The 23,489-nt window shown below is 45.2% G+C and overlaps 1 protein-coding gene across 1 annotated transcript in view; it reads left to right on the top strand.

Moving 5' to 3' along the window:
• Positions 1-23,489, top strand: part of RANGAP1 (Ran GTPase activating protein 1) — a 430,024-nt gene that overhangs the window by 131,575 nt on the left and 274,960 nt on the right. Inside the window, exons 6-9 of the mRNA XM_078683025.1 lie at positions 10,277-10,411; positions 16,926-17,084; positions 19,717-19,830; positions 21,641-21,740. Of these exons, the coding sequence (XP_078539151.1) occupies positions 10,277-10,411; positions 16,926-17,084; positions 19,717-19,830; positions 21,641-21,740 (508 nt within the window). The remainder of the gene's footprint in view (positions 1-10,276; positions 10,412-16,925; positions 17,085-19,716; positions 19,831-21,640; positions 21,741-23,489) is intronic.

Genomic DNA, 23,489 nt, shown 5'->3' with positions numbered 1-23,489 from the left:
AAGGATCTGCCTGTAATTTTCCTTAACTTTGCCTCGCTGCGCTCCGCTCCTTCCCTGAAACTTTCAGGGGGATCCGTCAAGCGGGGGCCGAGATAAAAGGGGGGTCCCAAAACGTGTTTTCCCCATGTTAATTTCCATAGGGCGGTTGGACTCACTTTTAGCCCGAACGGCTGAATGGATTTCCAACAAACTTGGCAAAATTGTAGGGACTGGTACTCCGATGTGCCTTTGCTATGTCTCAAGATATATGCTCCAGTGGTTTTTACGAAAATTAACTTTGAAAAAATATATATTGGGCTACATTGGGCTCTGAACTATGTAGCCCAACTATAGCCCACTGTCAGAGTGTCCCAGAGTGTTCTAAAGAACAACTAGAACGCTAACAGTCTTACTTATGACAAAAGTATGGCACATCTGAAGTCATCTTGACTGGAATAAAGTGGCAAACACTTAATACATTTAATTTGAAAAGGAACAAAATGAGGGGGTTCATTTTGCCATAGAAATGTTATATATATATATATATATATATATATATATATATATATATATATATATATATATATATATATATATATATATATATATATACTAGCAGCCCGCCCCAGCGTTGCCTGGGGCAGAAGGGGGCTGGGGGCAGCATTTCCGGATTGCAGCAGCGTTGCCCGGGGCAGAAGGGGGCTGGGGTCAACATTTCAGGCTTGGGTGCACTCCTGCCCCGATATTGCCCAGACCGCCTCCTGCCTCCCTCCCACCTTCCGCCTCTCGCCTTGCCTTTGCCTTACCTGAGCCGCCGCTCTTCCCCGCGCTCCGGACTTCACCGCCACTCCTCGCTGCTGGTCACCGCTCCTCCCCGCCTGTCGTCATCACGCACGTTGCGGACATCGCTAGGTCGCGGCCAGCGTTACGTCGCGGCCGGCGCTACTTTTAGGGGACTACTTTGTTTTTAAAGTTTAATTTTTTAATTTACGTTTTATTTTATTTTATGCAGCCTATGTCCATCTACACACCCTGAGGATTACAACAATGTATTGGGTGTGTGGATTGGCGCTGTGGCTCCAGAGTTTACCTTGCCAAAAGGTTTCTGTTCTCTCTTTATAATAGTAGTATAGAGATATATATATATATATATATATATATATCATCACGCTCAATTTCCTCCAAAATTGTTTAGAAAATCAGCACTCGTAGACAAAACGGTAATGCCTTTCCTGAGTTTATTTTACAGTGTCAACAGACGCGTTTCAGCTACAAGCCTTCATCAGTGTTGTTTACGCGCGCCTGGCAGCCAAACATTTTAAAGGGGTGTCATGTGACCATATCTACAATAGACAAGGGAAATAGGGAAGTGCACACACGCTATTAAAGCATTGCACTTTCCAATATGGCGCGACCCCTAGCTGTTCAGCTTCAGTCCCTTGTCTATTGTAGATATGGTCACATGACACCCCTTTAAAATGTTTGGCTGCCAGGCGCGCGTAAACAACACTGACGAAGGCTTGTAGCTGAAACGCGTCTGTTGACACTGTAAAATAAACTCAGGAAAGGCATTACCGTTTTGTCTACGAGTGCTGATTTTCTAAACAATTTTGGAGGAAATTGAGCGTGATGTGATTGCGGGGCCCCGCCGCCGCAGACTGCACCCACTCGCGAGTGACCCGTCATTTTGCCAGGGAAGAGAGCTTGGAATATATATATATATATATATATATATATATATATATATATATATATATATATATATATATATATATATATATATATATATATATATATATATATATATATATATATATATATATATATATATATATATATATATATATATATATATATATATATATATATATATATATATATATAGATATATTCATCACGGTCAGGAAGCACAATTGAGAAAGGCCACAGGTAGCTTAAGTAACAGTCCTTTTATTGTCCATTCGAAATCTTGCAAGCAGTCCCACACAGTACACCCGGCTTCTAAAATAAAGTGCTCTGCCAGACGCGTTTCTGGAAATACCTTCCTTTCATCAGTGGCACGAACTGTGAAGTGAGCCTCACGTTGCTGTTTCAATTAAGAACACCTGCTCATGTAGGAGTGGCATTCGCAATGCCTCATGGTGTTCGTAGTTTTTTCCCAGTGGATGTGTGGCTCACTCACCCAAATACAAAAAAATTGTTCAGCCCCAGTGGGTAGAAGCGCAGTGTTCAATGCCAGGACTGCCCTGCTTTACAGTTTTCAAATGCGGACTTTTGCAGGCTCCAGTCCTGAATTGCAGCCTGCAAACTGCTTCCTTCTGGCGTTCTCAGACTCGAACATCAAGCCTGAGCAGACCCGCTTAGGCACGGTGAGCCTTCCTCGTTAGGCGTGCAAGCCCCAAAAGTTCATCACGGTCAGGAAGCACAATTGAGAAAGGCCACAGGTAGCTTAAGTAACAGTCCTTTTATTGTCCATTCGAAATCTTGCAAGCAGTCCCACACAGTACACCCGGCTTCTAAAATAAAGTGCTCTGCCAGACGCGTTTAAATTGTGCTTCCTGACCGTGATGAATTTTTGGGGCTTGCACGCCTAACGAGGAAGGCTCACCGTGCCTAAGCGGGTCTGCTCAGGCTTGATGTTCGAGTCTGAGAACGCCAGAAGGAAGCAGTTTGCAGGCTGCAATTCAGGACTGGAGCCTGCAAAAGTCCGCATTTGAAAACTGTAAAGCAGGGCAGTCCTGGCATTGAACACTGCGCTTCTACCCACTGGGGCTGAACAATTTTTTTGTATTTGGGTGAGTGAGCCACACATCCACTGGGAAAAAACTACGAACACCATGAGGCATTGCGAATGCCACTCCTACATGAGCAGGTGTTCTTAATTGAAACAGCAACGTGAGGCTCACTTCACAGTTCGTGCCACTGATGAAAGGAAGGTATTTCCAGAAACGCGTCTGGCAGAGCACTTTATTTTAGAAGCCGGGTGTACTGTGTGGGACTGCTTGCAAGATTTCGAATGGACAATAAAAGGACTGTTACTTAAGCTACCTGTGGCCTTTCTCAATTGTGCTTCCTGACCGTGATGAATTTTTGGGGCTTGCACGCCTAACGAGGAAGGCTCACCGTGCCTAAGCGGGTCTGCTCAGGCTTGATGTTCGAGTCTGAGAACGCCAGAAGGAAGCAGTTTGCAGGCTGCAATTCAGGACTGGAGCCTGCAAAAGTCCGCATTTGAAAACTGTAAAGCAGGGCAGTCCTGGCATTGAACACTGCGCTTCTACCCACTGGGGCTGAACAATTTTTTTGTATTTGGGTGAGTGAGCCACACATCCACTGGGAAAAAACTACGAACACCATGAGGCATTGCGAATGCCACTCCTACATGAGCAGGTGTTCTTAATTGAAACAGCAACGTGAGGCTCACTTCACAGTTCGTGCCACTGATGAAAGGAAGGTATTTCCAGAAACGCGTCTGGCAGAGCACTTTATTTTAGAAGCCGGGTGTACTGTGTGGGACTGCTTGCAAGATTTCGAATGGACAATAAAAGGACTGTTACTTAAGCTACCTGTGGCCTTTCTCAATTGTGCTTCCTGACCGTGATGAATTTTTGGGGCTTGCACGCCTAACGAGGAAGGCTCACCGTGCCTAAGCGGGTCTGCTCAGGCTTGATGTTCGAGTCTGAGAACGCCAGAAGGAAGCAGTTTGCAGGCTGCAATTCAGGACTGGAGCCTGCAAAAGTCCGCATTTGAAAACTGTAAAGCAGGGCAGTCCTGGCATTGAACACTGCGCTTCTACCCACTGGGGCTGAACAATTTTTTTGTATTTGGGTGAGTGAGCCACACATCCACTGGGAAAAAACTACGAACACCATGAGGCATTGCGAATGCCACTCCTACATGAGCAGGTGTTCTTAATTGAAACAGCAACGTGAGGCTCACTTCACAGTTCGTGCCACTGATGAAAGGAAGGTATTTCCAGAAACGCGTCTGGCAGAGCACTTTATTTTAGAAGCCGGGTGTACTGTGTGGGACTGCTTGCAAGATTTCGAATGGACAATAAAAGGACTGTTACTTAAGCTACCTGTGGCCTTTCTCAATTGTGCTTCCTGACCGTGATGAATTTTTGGGGCTTGCACGCCTAACGAGGAAGGCTCACCGTGCCTAAGCGGGTCTGCTCAGGCTTGATGTTCGAGTCTGAGAACGCCAGAAGGAAGCAGTTTGCAGGCTGCAATTCAGGACTGGAGCCTGCAAAAGTCCGCATTTGAAAACTGTAAAGCAGGGCAGTCCTGGCATTGAACACTGCGCTTCTACCCACTGGGGCTGAACAATTTTTTTGTATTTGGGTGAGTGAGCCACACATCCACTGGGAAAAAACTACGAACACCATGAGGCATTGCGAATGCCACTCCTACATGAGCAGGTGTTCTTAATTGAAACAGCAACGTGAGGCTCACTTCACAGTTCGTGCCACTGATGAAAGGAAGGTATTTCCAGAAACGCGTCTGGCAGAGCACTTTATTTTAGAAGCCGGGTGTACTGTGTGGGACTGCTTGCAAGATTTCGAATGGACAATAAAAGGACTGTTACTTAAGCTACCTGTGGCCTTTCTCAATTGTGCTTCCTGACCGTGATGAATATATATATATATATATATATATATATATATGTCAGTTCAAATTCCTCCCAGCTGTTTAAACAAAGACCAACGAGTCCCAAAGTTTTTGGCAAAAGGGTTTATTCCTGCAAACTCAGCAGCGCAGTAGATTCTATATACATATATATATTCACTGAAAAAACCATAGGTTTCACACCAGTTATAGTTAGGTGGAAAATTTACCCGCATAAAACCATTGAAATTCCCACGTTATAGTTAGTTGGACTCACTATAACTTGCGCGTGCAATGCACTGCTGATGACGTCACATATTACATCACTCATGACATGGTCAGTGACATCACTCATGACATCACTGATGACATCTCAAATGACATCACTGATGACAACATCCTTGTGACAAAGTGGCAGACCTCCTATCAGCGTAAAATAACCTTTGACACACACATTCAAAAATAGAAACTAACATTTTCTTAAAGGAGAAACCAATACCAATTACATCAACTTATTAGGTAATTCCAATATATATATATATATATATATATATATATATATATATATATATATATATATATATATATATTTTTTTTTTTGAAAAAAACATAGGTTTCACACATGTTATAGTTAGCTGGACATTTCACTCATACAAAAACCTTTGAAATTCCCCCGTTATAGTTAGTTCAGCTAACTATAACTCGCGCGCCCGCAATGCCCACTGCTGATGACGTCACATATTACATCACTCATGACATGGTCAGTGACATCACTGATGACATAACTGATGAAGATGGGATTAATGCCGAGACTGTATTGAACAACAGGGACGAATGGGCCACAGTTGAGGTAACGACAACAGCAGGATCTATCTAACAAGTGAAGTCAACGCCAATGAGGGAATCAGTCTTCCAAGTCTGATGTAGAAGGAGGTAGAGTCTGACTTTTTAAAGAGGCCTTGCCCTGTAATTCAAATGCCAGTGGGAGGCAGGGTAAAAATACTTTCTGGGTTACTGGCAAAAGATAAAAGGTAAATGGGTACTAGACCTTGTAAAGCACAGTTGTACACTACTTTTTCTGGACTAACCACTGTCCTGTCCACAAAAGAAAGAAAACACGAGCACTTAAAAGAATTAGAAGAGGAGCTACTGAAATGTTAAAGAAAGGAGCCATAGAGGAGGTTCTAGTAAATGGCAGGAGCATAGGGTTCTACTCAAGATTTTCTCATGTAAAGAAATCGGGAGAGTAGCGACCACTGTTGGATATATTGAATCTCAACAAATGTCCTAAAAAAACAAAGTTGTTGCATTATCATATTGCGGAAATGTTTGACATTCCAAAAGAAAGACAAAACCATAACATCTACAGAACTAAACAGCGCCTGCTTCAACATCCCCAATTCAAGCAAAGCGCAGAGGATACTTTTGGTTCATGATCGCTGGTCGCCATTAACCGTTCAAGGCACTTCTATTTAGGCTGAAGTCAGCGCCTCATCGCTTTACAAAACGCATGGCTCCAGTCGCAGAATTTGTAAGAAATAGAGGTTGTCTGGTTTACCCATTCGTGGGGTTGATAAGAGCATAAAATCTGCAAGTATCTAAGTATATGATACAATTGATGAACACAGTGTTATTGAACTTGGGGCTCGCCATCAGCAAGAAAAAAATCAAACATTTTTCCAAGCAAATATTTAATATTTCTTGGAGCAAGCATTTACACACCTTTGGGAGCAGTCTTTATATCTCGGTATAGAGGCTATGCTAGGAACAATGTCATTATGCATCCAGCTGATTCCTTGTTGTTGTATGTAAATCATACAGGAACAATTAAATGAGTAGTGGTAAGAATCTGCGGAGATTGAGATGATATCATCCAAATAACTCCACAAATGAAGAAACCACTTCTGTGGTGGATCTTAAAAGAGTACCTTTTTATCGTTCAAATCTGTTTTTAATAATATTTTAGAACATATGATACAAACATACTTATTGTAGTACTCCCTCTTCGGTGTCCATTAAGGCAAGGAGAAAACAAGTACAAACTATACAATGCCCCTTGCTACGCTCACTCTTCTCCCTCCCACGTACTCACTCCAACAATAAATACCTAAGCGCAAGTCTACCCTTCTGCAGCTAGCTCATCATTATATGCACTCTAGTCTCTTCCCCTAGCTCCGTCAATCTCAAGCAAGCGCACAATAATTAGTACAAGTCAATTCTTAGAATTCTGTAGAGAGCAGGGAGATAAACGGCAGCCACAAGTCAGGGTAGGCAGTTAGCTTATGTGTTAAGGCAAGGGTTTTTGCACTGATGCTGCTGGTCTTTCGACTTTAGGGTGCGCTGGATCCTGCTGTTTAGATATGTGCTCTGACCCCCAAAGTACATGTACGATTGACTCATTTAACTTACTTAGAAGTCCCTAGTATATGTTTTAAGAGGTACACGGGGCTAGTAAGTTAAATGTCACTAGTGGACTGCAGCACTTAATTGTGCCACCACTGATGTGACGAGATGCAAACATTATTTTAGTCTTTCCAATGCAGCCTAGTCAGGCTGCTTTAAACCTGCCAACTCGACATGGCAAAATAAACCTTGCTTTTTATTATTAGTAAGCCACCCTAGGGAAGGCCTTGTTAGTCCACCAGGCAGAGTGCTTAATATTAAAAGAAGGGTGTGTTTCACATACCCTGACAGTGGAAACACAAAATTGCAGTTTTCACTGTAACAAGGCTGGTGGTTCTATTGTCTGACATTGGTTTAGTAGCCACTGTGCTAAGTGCAGACTTCCTTTTGGGGCCACCAAAGAGAATACTCCTAGGTATTAGATTAAATGTCAAATTAAATCAGACTCCTACCGGAGATCACATTTAAGATAACTTTTAATTGAACTGTGACTTTAGAAAGTAATCACTTTATTGCCCAAACCTGTGGTAGCCTTTCCTGACTGTCTGTAGTAGTTGTCACCAGAGTCCTGCGAGGAAGAATGAAGCACTCCCAAGAACAGGGAATGAAGAGAATTTACTAATGGCAGTAAATTTGCTCTCCTTCAGCAGGATGTCTACTGGGCGGTGGCCACAGATGGCCCCGTTTCAAAGAGGTTACTGGCTCCGAGAAGCAAATGGCGATTACACCTTCACCTGCCCGCTCCTTTCTGTATTCATACAGGTGGACGTCTCCTTAAAGGGGGAAAACCTGTTGCAGAACTGGTTTTCCAGTGTTGTCTCATGCTGGGTATACCCTAAAGGTGGGCCTTGGGCTCCGCACAGGAAGAAGGCTTGCACCATCTTGATTTAGGGTAGAGCAAAGTTAAACTAGTATCAATATTTATATTTTTGACAATTTGAAATAACCAGACTTGTACTGTGCAAGAATTGTTAAAGAATACATGAAAAAACAGTTCAGATATTAAATTCCATCTTGTACGCTGTACAGCTTATTTCCACCGGTAAATAAATTGGCTCCGGAATGGGAGTTAAGCTCCGTACTGAAGGCTTTAATGCAGCCACCGTCTGAGCCTATTCACAAGACATTGATGAAACGTTTGTCCTGGAAGACAGCATTCCTTCTAGGCATCACACCTTCAAGAAGGATACGCGAGCTTCAGCCACTTTAACGTAAAAAGAACCATTTTTCATGGAATGTCGTTATTTTGGTTACCAACCCAGAATTTATTTCCAAAGTTTCATCTGCTTTTCTCATGAAGCAAAATATTACATGACCAACTTTCTTTCCAAATCCAATCACAGCGGCTGAAAATCCAAGCATTAGTTAGATGTAGGGAGATATTTTAAATTTCCTTGAACTGGAACAAATAATTTTGAAATGTAGATCCACTGTTTGTAGCTTTTGGTCTAGTGAGTAAAGGTAAAAAATTTTCAAAAGCCAGGACATCAGATGGACCTTCTTCTCTACACTGAAGGACCTGGGCTATGCAGATGATCGTGCTTTGCTCTCTCGCACACATCAGTGTATGTAGGAGAAGGCATCTCACCCTAACATCTATTCACAGCAACTGTGCCTGAAGGGAAAAAACGAAGAAAGCAGAAGTCATTCCTCGCAACATCCCAAAACTTCACAAGTAAAGGTGGATGGAGCAGACCTAGCCATGACTGAAGAGGTCATCTACAAAGGCAGTACTATCGGACATGATGGAATGGCAGATGGTGATATCAAGAGTAGACTGAAAAAAGCCAGGAATTGCTTCAAGGTGCTAACCAGTGTGTGAAGATCATCTCCGTACAGCACTAACACCAAGCTGCTGCTTTACCAGAGCTGTGTTCTGTCCGCCCTCTTGTATTGATCAGAGTGCTGGTGGATGTCGAAAAGCGACATTGCCAAACTGTCAGCCATTAACGCCAGTAACCTGAGAAGAATCTTTTGCACATTTTCTAACAGTGAAACATCTCTTTCCAGGAACTACTCACCAGATGCAAGCAAGAGAGCATGGATACCATTGTTTTATGAAGAAGATGGAGATGGCTAGGGCACAACATCAGAAGGGAACAAGACTGTCAAAAGAACAGCTCTCCTCTGGACCCCATATGGCAAACGGAAGTGAGACAGGCCATCTTCAGGTGAACAGTCGTAACAGAAATAAAGGCCCTGAACCGCATCTGGAGCATCATAACGAAATTTGCTCAGGGCAAACAGAAGTGATGGTTCTTCGTTGATGCCATGCGTGCCAGCCAGCATAACAGGCAGTAGTACTAATTACAAATCAGAACTTGTCAAGATGGTTTACTGATTACATCACAACAGCTCATTTGTCAATGAAAAGACCCTTGACAAGGATGGTCAGTGCGTATTCTGCAAGGACTGTGGCGACAACCACTGACGTTTTTGCTGGGATTTCGCTTAGGCATTTGTAAAGCAGTAACGTGTAGCACAACGTAAGCTTTTGCTAATTACTACTGTATTGATGTGCCTTAAAGCACAAAAACAGCAGTGAGACAAGTTATGCTCTGAAACTTTTGACACAAGGTAAACTTCATTCCTGCCTTCCTCTCTTACTTATACTACTACTATTGTAATCTTAATTCAAGCATGTGAATCAAATGAAAGATAACATTCTGGAGCATTAAAAAAGTTGGTTTTAACATCGGTTCTCCAGCAGTGGCATCTTAACTGAATTCACATGCGACCACCCTACTACCCCCCCCTCAGCTAAGGGTGCATGCTTATGGCTGGAGTTAAAATCATTTGTGTAATCATTATTGCTAGGATGTAAATGTTAAGCTCATGTCCGTGTTATTGAGTGTAGATGTACACTGCTCTATCAACAGTTAGTCGGGGTTCCCAGTCTGACGACAGGGAATAATTAAAGCATGTGTATCATTGAAAAGTATCAGAAGTGTAGGGACTCTGTTACTAGCAAGTAACTTTTTTTCCTTATAACAACTTCACTTCCTTGGCATTAGATTATTAATAGCATCCCAAGCACACAATCCTTCTATGCTGGATTGTTTTCCCTGTAACTAGGTAAGTGCTTCCCGACAGTGAGGGAATGTTTGAACACATTTGTGATCCTATAGAAAATAAGTACTGAAGACTCATTGATCCAAGTAAGTGACTTTGATTCTAGCTTAGTACCCTACATATCGTGCACTATTGCAAACCAAGTTCTGAATTTGTGTGGTGCCTTTGTAGAATACTCCTGAAACATCATGTGTGTTTCTCTTTTGCTTCTTTCTCAGATTTTGGCTGCAGCCCTAACCGAATGCCATAAGAAATCAGATGCTGTTGGCAAACCCCTTCCCCTACGTGTTTTCATTGCTGGCCGGAACCGCCTGGAGAACGATGGTGCCAGTGCGCTTGCGGAGGCATTCACGGTAAGGTGTAGATATCTGGATATCATCCTGACTACGAGATTAGGTGGTGATTTTTATAGGGGACGCTTTTCGTGTTCCGGATAACCGCCAGCAGCTTGTGCCAACACAGGAGTCTTCTCTACCAATGAGCGTAGGAGTTAGCAAAGTGAATATTTTAACTTCGGAAACAAACTATTCGAGGCATTTGTGGCTGTAGACACATTATGTGCATACTCCTACCATCAAGTTGGTCTGGATGTGAACACTTTTTTTTCTTCAAAAAGTCTGTCCGAGGCATATGAGCTGCAGATTACACACTGTGCATAGATCGCCACCTAGTGTTGGGCCCGGATGTTTGCTGTTTGTTGTTGTCCTGAAAAGTTCTTTGGAAGTCACGAGATAGGTGACTCCTCCTTTGGACCACATTGCGCATGGGCATCGGCTCTATCCTCAGATTGTTTTTTTCTGCCATCGGGCTCGGATGTGTTTCCTGCGCTCCGGTTTGGAACCGAATCTCCTTCGACGCGCAATCCTCACCTGGTTCAACGGTATTGTCTCGATCGCGATCCACATCGGCACGATTCTTCAACAACTTCGAAGTCTTCGATTCCGGTCGTCGACGAAAGCCTTCGGGCCTACTTAGGCCTCATCTTCTGGCTCATGGAAAGGACACCATTCAAAAAGTGTCCTCAATGTGGGACGAAGTTTCCCCACACTGATCTACATGAGGTGTGCACCCTTTGCCTCTCACCGGAGCACGAGGCCAAAGACTGTTTCGCTTGTGCCTCTTTTTCTGCTCCAAGAAGACTATTCGGGACCGACGAGCTCGAAGAACAATGGCTCGCTCGCCAGATTCGATCCCAGACGACATCTTTGGAGAGGGCGTCGACTTGCCAGAACACCAGCACGCCGAAGAAAGCTCCAGCTCTTCTGATGCCGAAGACTCAGACGTCGAGGACATCACTCCAGCTCAACGGGTCGCAAGTAAGACTGTCGAAACCCAACCCTTCCTAGACACCCTCAAAAAAGGCTTCGGTCACACCCTCACCTTCGGGCCCGGGTGCACACCGAGAGACTTGCTTCCCCCGCCTTCAGGCGGCTCGGCCTCGAGCCAGCCTATTCCCGGTGCCGATCCGATACCAACACCAAAGAAGAAGCCATCTTCCTCAACCACGCCGACTGTTGCTTCAACACCTAAGCACTTGGCGCCGAAGACTGGCAGCGGCTCTTCCATGCCGAAACCTCACTCCGAGCCGAGTAAAAAACCACCCAAAGGCCTCGACTCACACGCTTTGGAGCCGAAGAAATACCCGGAACCGAAAATACATGTTCCGGTAAAGGACATTTCAAAAGGCCACAATTCTAAACCCAAAGACTCTAGACCATCTACAGACTCTGTGCCGAAAAAACCTCTGGAACCAAAAACTTCGACGCCAAAGGATCTGCCCTATACAGAAGAACTTTTTACACCAGATCCTCACCAAAAAACTCTTCTTAAAGACCCTAAGACTGGCCAACTAGCTCTTAGTTCCAAGAAGAGACCACTAGAAGTGCCAGCACCTCCTCCTCCTCCAAAGAAGAGAGGCAATGCAACCTCTTCATTAAGGGTCCTTTCTCCACCACCTCCCCGTCCTGTTCATCTTCCTACACCTCCTCCACCACATCATTCTCCTACATCATCCACTAATCCAGATGATGATGATGTGGATGCAGACTCTGATGACACAGGTGGGGGTGCACATGACCCAGCAGCAGGGGCGGCTCTAGGCTCATGGTGGCCCTGGGCAGGGAGCGTAGGTAGGGGGCCCGGAAGAGGGGGTCCGGAAGGCGGAGCGCGCAGGCCAGTAAAGAGGGGAGGGGGTCAGGGTGTTTAGAAGTGGAACAGAGCCGGAGGGTGCCAAATCCCTGTCAGGGGCCACCACGCAAATATGTATCCATCCTCAGAGGATTAATATATTAAGGATATATATTGGCGTGGTGGCCCCTGGGGTTTGTTGGCCCTGTGCAGGTGCACAGCTTGCACATGCCTAAGGCCGGCCCTGCCAGCAGGGACCAATAGTCCCCCTCAGTCACCTAATCCTTGGGATGATTATAACACCCCTTATGTGCCTTACAAGATGATGTATACCCTTCCAGGCCTTCCCCACCAGCGGACACTATAGGTTTTAACCTACTAGTCCAAAGAGCTGCCCAGTACCATGGGGTTGACATGCACACTGATGCTGTGGAGGAAGATTTTCTTTTAGACACTTTTGATAACACACAAAGGTCTACTGCCATTTTGCCAATGCTTAAAGGCGCCATTAAGCACACAACAGAGGTTTTTAAAGATCCTGTTAGGGCTCGGGTCCTCAACCTTCGCATTGACAAAAAATATAAAGCTGCCCCTACAGACCCTGTTTACATCAAAGGTCCAGCGCCACTAGATTATTTAGTAGTGTCTAATGCACGTAAACGTGCTAATTCACAAACATCAGGTGAGGCCTCGCCACCAGATAAAGATTCTTAGCTCCTTGACGCCTCTGGTAAACGAACAGCGCCACAGGCAGCTAATATTTGGCGCATTGCCAATACCCAAGCATTGTTGGCAAGATATGACAGGGCACATTATGATGAGCTGGAGTCCATAATGCAGCATCTACCAGACAAATATAAAAATAGGGCCAATGAACCCATACAGGAAGGTAAAGGCAGCGCTAGGAGGCAGCAGAAATGCACAATATATTTGTAGATGTGCAAGCATTTTTCAGTTTCACGCAGCGCAGCAACTTTGCTTGCGGCCCTGCGTTGCGTAAAATGTTTACTACCTTAAAAATGCATGATGTTACTACAAATGTACGTAAGTGAGCTTTTGGGTGTCAGGGTTGCCCGTGTGTTCGTGCATAGTGTCTGTGCTCGAGAGGATGTAAAACAGCTGTCCGGCCGTGTTGAGCGCTAGATTGCAGTATTCCCGAGGCGCTAGTTCACAAAGCTTTTGGCGCCAACATGTCTAAATGAACTGAGTGCCGTATTTGACGTCACACCCATTAACCCGCAGTCGCTCCAATGAATAGAACATAGGGATCGTTTCCTCTCAGGGCACTATACAGATGTTTTCATTTATCCACTATGCTTAGTGCCTAGAAACTTCCCTGGCAACGTGAGATATATTGACGCGTAGGTCTCGTTCCGGCGAATGGAATGGTTCACTACCAGTCTGAACAATAACTTGTCTTTTATAGCGCTACATACAGCAGTTCCGAGCACTATTCCGTATGTGCTGCAAACAGTGCGGCGTATGTGCTGCAAACAGTGCGCTATTATTTCCATATTTAAAGGCAAGTCATTTACGGAAGTCGGCAGAGAGAGTGGGTGATACTGGCATTCAAACCCGCGACCGTCAAGCCCATGATCTGAATACAAAGGGGACACGTGTAATGTTCTGAACCCTTTTGCCAACTGTAACACACTTCGTATTACGTTCTTGTTATGTAGGATTTGCATCTTCCAATAGGAGGCCGTTATTTACGTCTAGTTGCGATTTCCACGGATTCTTTTGCAAACTAAACACGCAATAGTGTTACACGGAACGCCTAAGATTTTTGAGCATTTTGAAAAAAAACAGTACAATAGAACAGATGCTAATCTTACGGATTCTTCTTCGGTCTGTGAAGCGACCTGGCTGATTGCAGGCTGTGCATCTACACAACCACGTGGCGGTCTCGGGAGAGGTTGTGGCAGCTGACAAATTCAAGGCTTGCATGTTTACGGAAAGGCTGCTGAAATGAGGAGTTCCCGTGCCAGCGACTAGTCTAGGGGAACATCTGGAGATAGGATGAAAGTCCATGCATCTGAATGGCTAGCCGGGCTGGGGCAGAGCCAGTTGTGTGACATGTATGCTGTGGGCTCGATGGCTCCTGAAAGGTTAGTGGATCTGAGTGGAAACTGGACAGGCAACTCAGTGGGTTGACGTATTGCTGTATCAATGATGTAACCTGCAAAATCAACGGTTTCAATCCCAGAGTTTCTGACTCAGCCCTCCATCCGTCTCAGTGTAATAGTAGTGTGTTACCAGCTGCTTAGAAGCACGACTAACGCCTCTCCAAGAGGAAATAATGAACAAGGAACACGAAGCAGGGGCAAGTGCTAAATGTTAAAATAAGGGAAAAAATAAGAAGGGAAAAGAAACGAAGACTGGGAGTACGGGGGCAGACAAGAGATAGTGGGTAAAGAAAAGGCAAAACAAGCTCTCGGCCGACTATGGCCTGCAGAGACCCGGAGCAGTGGGGGTCGTGGAGAAGCAGGGGCGCTATCAGAGGGTCAAATAATACGCTGCTGGGAGAGAAAAAAGGAATGGGAGTAGGACGGGCCGGGCGGGTGCAACAGGCAGTATTTCTGCAAGCTGCAGGGAGAGCTCTGCGACGGAACCAAGCTCTTCACAAAACAAGGAACAGGAAGCAGGGGCAAGTGCTTTGGAGGTGACTAGGGTGGAGGCTGCCTCTAAGAGATAGAGAGGTCGGAGAGTGGTTTAAGAGAAGAATAGTAGATCATGTCTGGAGAGGGGAGAGCTGAAGGTGAAAAGGGGTAGAGGCTGCTAGGGAAACAAGCTCTCTGCATTGCTGTGGCGGGGGAGCATTCCTTTGAAGACTGATGCGGCGGCTGGGGGAGCGGCAGCCTTTCTTTGAAGTCTGATGCGGCGGGCGGGGGAGTGGCAGCTTTGAAGTCTCTCGGGGAGCAAATGGCAAGCGCACACACGGAGCACATCCACTGTGCGTAATCCGCCTGCCAAAGCCCTCTAGGTAAGCTTTCCTGATGCAGCTCTATATGTCTCGACAGCTGCAAATGCGCAAGCGCATTGGCAGGTCGAGACCTAAAAAGAACAGAGAACGCACTGAGTAGACTGCCAGCACTAACCATCAATGAATCTGTATTCTTAAAGGGAGAAGAGTGCATTGCTTATTTCCTGCAGCTGTAAACCGGTCAGGCTTTTTTTTCTTCCTTGACTAGATGTGTTCGGTATCCGGTTTTGTTATAGGTGATGTAGGAGAGCTTTGAGAAGGTGTTTATTTATTGAGCAGTTTAAAAATTCAGAAAATGTTGCTGAATTATGATTTCTGAGACTGTGTTGCTAGATTCAGTAATACCTAACTCTTCGCTCCCTCACAATGAGTGATCTACTGGATGATAGGTGTTCAGAATGCATTCACGCAGCGGGGAATTGTTCATTTATAGGTTCAGTGAAGATACCTAAGACAGAAGCAGGACTACAGGTAGCCATTTGTCTGCTGAAGTTGAGCACCCCACAATGTCTTCAAGGTAACACTCTGCTGCCCATTTAGAGAACAACTTTGTTAGTTGTGTTTCAGCACTCTGAGAGTGCATATGTTTTCAGGATCTGTACCCTCATGTGTAGCTCCCGTACCACAAAAACCTCACCCCTTCTGAAAGAGCTCAGTGTTACTCAATCGCCCCCACTTGTGCTTTCCTTTCCGTGCTGCTTTTTGTGCCACCCCCTATGCCCGCCTTTTTGCTCCCAAATGCCAACTCTATCCATTGCTTCCACCTTTATAGATTTATTTGAATACATGCCCTTCTTCCCTTCCCCAAGTCATTCTCCCACTGCAGATTGGTCCCTCTGCCTGACTTCCTTTGCCTCTCTTCCACCTGGTCATTTATTGCTCCCTAATCTCTCGATATCATTTGCTATCGTTTGCTGCCCAGCTGCTTTTTTTAAAGTAGCAGGTGAAAAAAAGTACCCTCCCAAGTGACATCTGCCCTTTTTGATCAGTAAAAAAAAAATGGAAAACCTCGCTCGCGCCAATCAGTAGGGGCACACGTTTCTGCAGTGACTCGTGCTTGTGCATATGTAATCTTGCATGTACTTAAGCCTGCAGAGTGACACCGCACTAATCGTCATGAATGTTTTTCTTTTATCGTATTCTGTTTCCTGCCATTTACGTTTTACCAATGCTTCCCAGCATTTCAATTGTTAATAATCCCCAACCTTGAGATTGATTGGAGTTTCCAATGCTTATTTCCTCCAACTTCTTTTGCCACTTGAATGGGGCGTAACTAGGGAGAGACAATTTCATACATTGTAGTTCTAAATGAAATCCATGTTCCCTCTCAAAGTGGAATCAAGTCTGGTTTGATTTTGAATGTTATTTAGACGTCTCTTCCCTGCCAGTTGAGTCCCTCCTTACCCCTCAACTTGTTATGCAACAGTACACCAGTTATCTGGCTGCTTTATCCCTGTAGATCCCTGGCTTTGTTGTATCACTGACTCTTCCAGATATTTGCTTTTGCAGTTTCTGCAAGTAAGTTATTTCCCCTAAACTGAACACCCTTTCCAATTTTTTGTATGTAAAAAAGATTTGTATTGTCCAAGGAGCAGTGGGTTCTACTTCCCTCCTTTTGAAGGTGTTTTGTGTAATACTGTCTGATTTTGTGTAGCATTGTATAGTTAACAGAATCCTTACTGATGGCCCTTGTTTGGGCACGTTTTCTGAAATTCGCCATATCACATGGTCTCCTTTCTTCCCTACACTGCACCCAGGCCATTGGAACTCTGCAGGAGGTGCACATGCCTCAGAATGGCATCAACCACAGCGGGATCACTGCACTTGCCTCAGCTTTCAGCTCCAACCCACTTCTGAGGGTCATCAACCTGAATGACAACACCTTCACGGACAAGGGCGGCATCGCCATGGCAGAGGTAAGCACTTGTCTGTCCCATTGCTAGAAAAGAGCGAAGGGATACTGGCCAATGGTACAATGCATCAGCATAGCCTTGTGTGGGACCTTAAGTTGAAGTAACACGGGGCTGCTGGGAAAGAGTGAGATATATCCAGATCTGTTTGTGAGTCCTGCTCAAATTCAAAAGGTGTTGCAGTGGTGCTCTGTGGTGCATCTGCAAAGCTTTGGGAGTTCAACCATGTAATAATGTGATGTGCTGCAGGTCAGGATTTAGGGGCATTTGTAGGTGTTTGTCCAAAAAGTGGTTTAGGTGGTTTTAGGATTAACGTTTATCGATGTATTGTCAGCTGTATTAAAGAAAATGTTTTATGGGCTCACTGGCAGTGTGATGAGCTTCCTGTCAGAAGTTTGGATCCTAAGAGTAGCAGTGGAGGTGGTTGCAAGTGCTATGCCAAATAATTCATGCTCAGGAAACTGCGACCATCTTTATCTTTCCGAGGTTGGAATATTGAGTTCAGTTAAATTGGGTACCATACCACCTTGGTGTTGTGCAAGCGCTGTACCTGGTTTCCATTTCTCTACATCACCTGCACTATATCACCTAGGTTTGATATTGCTAGCAAATGTTGCTTATGTTTATAGGTCTCGCCTGGCGACCAAGCGCGAAAGTGCTGTCGCTAGTGAGATCTATTGTTACTGACTTGCTTCTGAAGGGAAACAGGAGATGGACACGTGCAGGGGCGACTGGAATTGTCAACGCGCCCATGAACACGCTCTAGTTAACTTGCGATGTGCACATTTCCTGTCCCCCTTCCGTCTTCTCAAGGCTCATGCAGTTTGTGTCTTAATGTGCTCGCGCGTTCAGCTTGAGGTCTTCAAGCCCCGGTGAGCGACGCGATTTCGCTTGTTTTATGAGCCCCTCTCAGCCTGAACCAGAGGCAATGAATCCAGATCCGCCCCTGCTCCTACTCTATCATCTCTCTTCCGATCTGCTCCTTCTGATACAATATGGAGAGGAGGTCGTAATACAACCCTTCACACAGTGCCCCCCAAAGCCCAACTTCAGGGTTTCTCAGCAGCCCCTCCATCCTCACCTGGTTGCAGCGGCTCGGTCAGGGTCAGCACCAGCAGCAGGAGGAGCAGGAAGGCGCCGCTGTCCACCGGGGCCACCATTTATCCTCCGCGCATCCGCCCGCCGCGCAGGACGGGGGCTCCTCGAGTTGTACTGCCGGCGGGAGGGGGCCTCTCGGAGCGCCAGGGCCCGGCCTCTTGGGGACCTGCAGTGGGTCTAAGCCCTGGATAAAAGCATTTAACTTTCAGTTATCACGTGTGAGTAGTGATAGACGTCACGTACGTAAGTAAATTCTATACAAAACTGCGCATGCACATTGAGAAAGTGAAACTGCATGAGGCTTAAAACGGCTGACGGGTGCGCAGGGGACAAAGTCTTACTCTGCACGTCTGGCACATAGCAGTTTCTCTGGTAGGTCGGTGTGTCTGGATGCGGCTTGTTGGTTTCTAGTTTCCCACTGTGTACATCCCACATTAGCCCCTTGGGTCCACGTCCCTTTTTCAGTCTAAGTAGTGTTAGTGTGTCAACTTCTGCCTTTGCCCACTTCAAGAGCTGTTTTGCCCAGAGTCCCATGTCAGGGACTGCACTCGCTTTACATGACATTACTGTGTGTCTTTTGAATAGTATGAGCACCAGGTCCACGAATCTGCTCAGTAGTAGGTCATCTTTAAGACTTGGCATAAGCCCTAGAAAACAGGGCTTGAGTGTGCACTGTATTTGGGGGCCTGCTAGCTCTGACATGGCTGTCATTACCTTCACCCAAGTGGTTTTCTATACTGTACATTACAATACCATGTGGTAGAACCCAGCGACTGCCAACATTGTTTGGACGCCCCATCGAAAATATGGTGTAGGCAATGTGGGGTGAGGTGCATTTGGTGTACATAGTTGAATTGGGAACATTCTTTGTTGCTCTCCAGTAACCACCCTTAATCACGATTGATGTCATACTGCTATTACACGCACGGTATCCTATACTCCATTTACACGCTCATGTTCAATTAGGGCCACTAGAATCCTGCGGCAGGGGAGGACCAAATTACGTGGCAGGAATGACTAATTTGTGTGACAAGTAAAGGTAAATGATGTGGCTTACATCTTATTTAGTCTGTAAGCACTATTTCCTTTAATTAGTTTCTCCAACTGCAGACACAACATGCTTTCCTGCAAGATTCAGCACGCCATTTGCGCTTTCACTTCCAAGCAGCCCGGGACAATGGCGGCCGCTTCTTTAAAATGAAATAGGTCTCGCATTTGCGAGAGTTTGAGCTATTGGCATTCTAAATGACAATGCTTTTTATTTATCTGTTCACAATCAAAATAGATAAATAAAAAGTATTGTCATTTACAATGCCAATAGCTTAAACTCTCACAAATACGAGACCTGTTGCATTGCAAATGCTTGTTTTTTCTACCATTGTCCTGTTATTGTCTTCAGACTACATTACTAGTCTTTATGGTAATTGTAACGTTGCCTGGGATCAAGCTGCTGTTGTCTCTTTCTAGTGTAGCAATTGCTAATCTTTGCCCCCATTGCTCTCCCCCCCTCCTCTAACCTATCTTCCTGCATTTTTTCCAGGCCTTAAGGACCCTCCGCCAGGTTGAGGTGATAAACTTTGGAGACTGCTTGGTGCGCTCCAAAGGGGCTTTGGCCATTGCTGGTGCGCTGAAGGATGGGCTCCACAAACTGAAGGTGTGTTTACTCTGCCACCATAGAACAAAACAGTTCTGTGCGAGGCCTATGGATTGTAAGTTCTTTCCAGAGGAGTATGATATTGGCTGTCGTAAGTGGACTGCAGTTAGTGGCCGTGTCCACAGACCGTGTCATACTCTGGCATAGGGTTGTTGAAAGCAAATGTGCTCGAAATCCCAACTTCTGTTTGCCTATCACTGTTTCTTCTTCGTTTTATGTGTTATGGTGCAAATCAAGAAATAACCAAAGATGTGACTTTGAGTCTGCTCCTCTGGTGGTACCTTGTTAAAACGAATATGGCTGTTGTATGTTGACATTTTTCTTTCCATCTGCACAAGGTATCCTTTTTGTTTTGGTCAGGGTTTTATATTGCTTCCCTGTGGTCTGTAGAGTCTTGTTTTCAGTTCATTCCCAACTTGGACCACATGTGACTTTTCCATTTAAGGCTTTGTAGTTTATGTCGGAGCGAGCCACCTGACTCCTCTGGTTGTTATTCTTTGTGGCATATTTATCTAAAGCATCTAGCATACATCCTGTTTTTTTTCCTAAGTGTGTTTTTCTTTTCTGTATAATTTAATGGCTGATGCCTTCAGTTCTATGTTTCATTGATTAACTTGTTAACCATGCATATTAGTCTTGCTGATGTCCTTTAAGTAAGGACGCAAATAAGGGGCTCCAGGTCTTGCTATAAAATTCACCCGTTCTGCTTTCAGCAGCATGTTTCCTTCAAGGCTTGCCTGGGCCAATACGGTTTGTTCCTCTCCAGTCTAGGCTCTAAGTTCTGCTGTCAATGAGTGGGGAATGAGAAGGCTGTAAGTGGTGGAAGAGGAGACTCATTTCTCTTCTATTGGCTAATCTTTCTCTTCATCCCTTCTCAACATGTGGCCTGGTCCCAGATGTATGTTTCTAACTTGGGTGAGGATGCAGTGACCTGTGCGTACAGGCGCACAAATACCTTACTGGTGGTTTTTTATTTTTATTTCTACCCTCGCCCGCCTATTTGCCCCGTCCCCCCACCCCGTGTGTATCTGGTTGATTCAAAATGCAACACTTAAGTTAAATGTGCAGGACGTAAGGGCTAGCACTGATGGTTTCATTGTTTTTTTGGTAGCAGGGATGCCATCGACCCGTCCACTGGTAGGGCATTTTAGTGGGTGGCTGCAGGGAGGGAAACAGAGTGCTTTTCCCTTAACTTTGGTCCTAGCCCGATTACTCTGTCCTCATCCTTTTCGAGCTTATATTCCGTTCTTTCATTTTATACCCTATTTGCGCCTCCTCCACGCCTGACTTAATGTTTTGTTGGACTTCCTCTTTCTTTTCTCCTTGCTGCCTCTCCACTGCTCCTTGTTCTTGCAGCCCTCACCAAATAGAGCACATCCTGCTCCATCTTTATTTATATTTGTACAGTAGCCATGTATGTCATATTTCTCTAGAGTTCCTCTTTTCATTTTTATTTCTTGAATCACAACGTTGCTCATTTTTTGACAGCTTGTTAATGTATCAACTGTCAGCATGGATGACATTTCTGGCAAATGGAGAGTGATTTCAAAGATCAAAAAGGAGCAGATGGGCATGGTTTTTATGGGTAATCTTAGATTTGGACGTGCTGAGGTTCGGTCATCACACAGCTTTGGCTTTCAGCAATTTCCCTTTAGATTCTTTATGAAAAACTGAGAATATATTTTGATTTCTTCTGATAGGAACAGCCTACATTTTTGGTGATCTTTAGGGAAATAGAACTTAGTAAAGTCAGTAGGGGGGGGCGGTAGACTCAAGTTATTTATCCCTCTGCCTTCTGTCTCTTCCCCAGGAGCTGAACCTATCATTCTGTGAGATCAGGCAGGAAGCTGCACTTGCTGTCGCCCAGGCTTTGGAGGACAAGTCTGAATTGGAGAAACTAGATTTGAATGGTGAGTGATATCCACCTATGCTGCGTCTAATCCTTTGGGACTGAAACCCTCTTCTCTGTTTGAACTAGCACATAGCGTGGAAGGCCAGCTGCATCAGCATCGCATGCTTTATGTAACTGCCTGCTTAAAAGCTTCAGCTGGGGCATGTTTGGAGGTGTGGAAATGAGATGAACTGAACTATCAGTAGTACAAAGAGATGACCACATTTCATTAGCGTATTTTTTTTAATATGTTCTGTTTCAAACATCCACTGCTGTTGCCCTTTCTTGAGATTTTAGTAGTCTTTCAAGTCTTTGTATTCTGATGGCTGTCCCTTTCGTTTTAGCAAATGATGTGCAGGATCATTTACCTAATCACGTGCCTTTTATTTATTTATTTTTTTACTTTGTTAACAACATGACTGAACTAATGAGCCTGTTTTACAGAACCAGCTTTATTAACTGCCTCGTTTTTGCCTCATACTTCACTAGAACATTTTCTGCCATTTCTTATTTACTTAAGCTCCCTTTAGTCAGGGGTGGCTGGTAAGTTTTGGAGCGAGGGTGGGCGGAGGACACACGCACACATGCACAACTCACAGCTATGCATACACACACTCACACTCACACTCTCACTCACTCTCTCACTCTCTCACACACACTCACACTCACACTCTCTCTCTTTCTCTCTCACACACACACACTCTCTCTCTCTCTCTCACACACACTCTCACACACACTCTCTCACACTCTCTCTCTCTCTCTCACACTCTCTCTCACACACACTCTCTCGCACACACTCTCTCTCTCGCACACACTCTCTCTCTCGCACACACTCTCTTTCTCACACTCTCTCTCATACACTCTCTCACACACTCTCACACACAAACTCTCTCACACTCTCTCACACACACACACACTCTCACACACACTCTCTCTCACACACTCTCTCACACTCTCTCTCACACACACTCTCTCTCTCACACACACACTCTCTCTCACACACACACTCTCTCTCACACACTCTCCCTCTCTCACACTCTCTCTCTCACACTCTCTCTCACTCACACACTCTCTCTCTCTCGCTCTCTCTCACACACACGCACACTCTCTCTCACACACTCTCTCACACACTCTTTCTCACACACTCTCTCTCACACACACACACTCTCTCTCTCGCTCACACACACACACTCTCTCTCTCACACACACACACTCTCTCTCTCTCACACACACACTCTCTCTCTCCCACACACACACTCTCTCTCCCACACACACACTCTCTCTCCCACACACACACTCTCACACACACACACACACTCTCTCACACTCTCTCTCACTCTCTCACACTCTCTCTCTCACACACACACACACACACTCTCTCTCACACACACACACACTCTCTCTCTCACACACACACTCACACTCTCACACACACACTCTCACACTCTCTCTCTCACACACTCTCTCACACACTCTCCCTCTCTCACACTCTCTCTCTGTCTCTCTCTCTCACACTCTCTCTCTCTCACACACACTCTCACACTCTCTCTCTCACACACTCTCTCACACACTCTCCCTCTCTCACACTCTCTCCCTGTCTCTCTCTCTCTCACACTCTCTCTCTCACACACACACACTCTCTCTCTCTCTCTCACACTCTCTCACACACTCACTCTCTCACACACACACTCTCTCTCTCTCTCTCACACTCACACACTCTCACACACTCTCTCTCTCTCTCTCTCTCTCTCTCTCTCTCTCTCTCTCT

This window comes from Lissotriton helveticus, chromosome 1_1 (assembly GCF_964261635.1).
Source record: "Lissotriton helveticus chromosome 1_1, aLisHel1.1, whole genome shotgun sequence".
Lineage (NCBI taxonomy): Eukaryota > Metazoa > Chordata > Amphibia > Caudata > Salamandridae > Lissotriton > Lissotriton helveticus.
The sequence above is the reverse complement of the archived record's forward strand: the minus strand, read 5'-3'. Positions and strand labels throughout refer to the sequence as shown.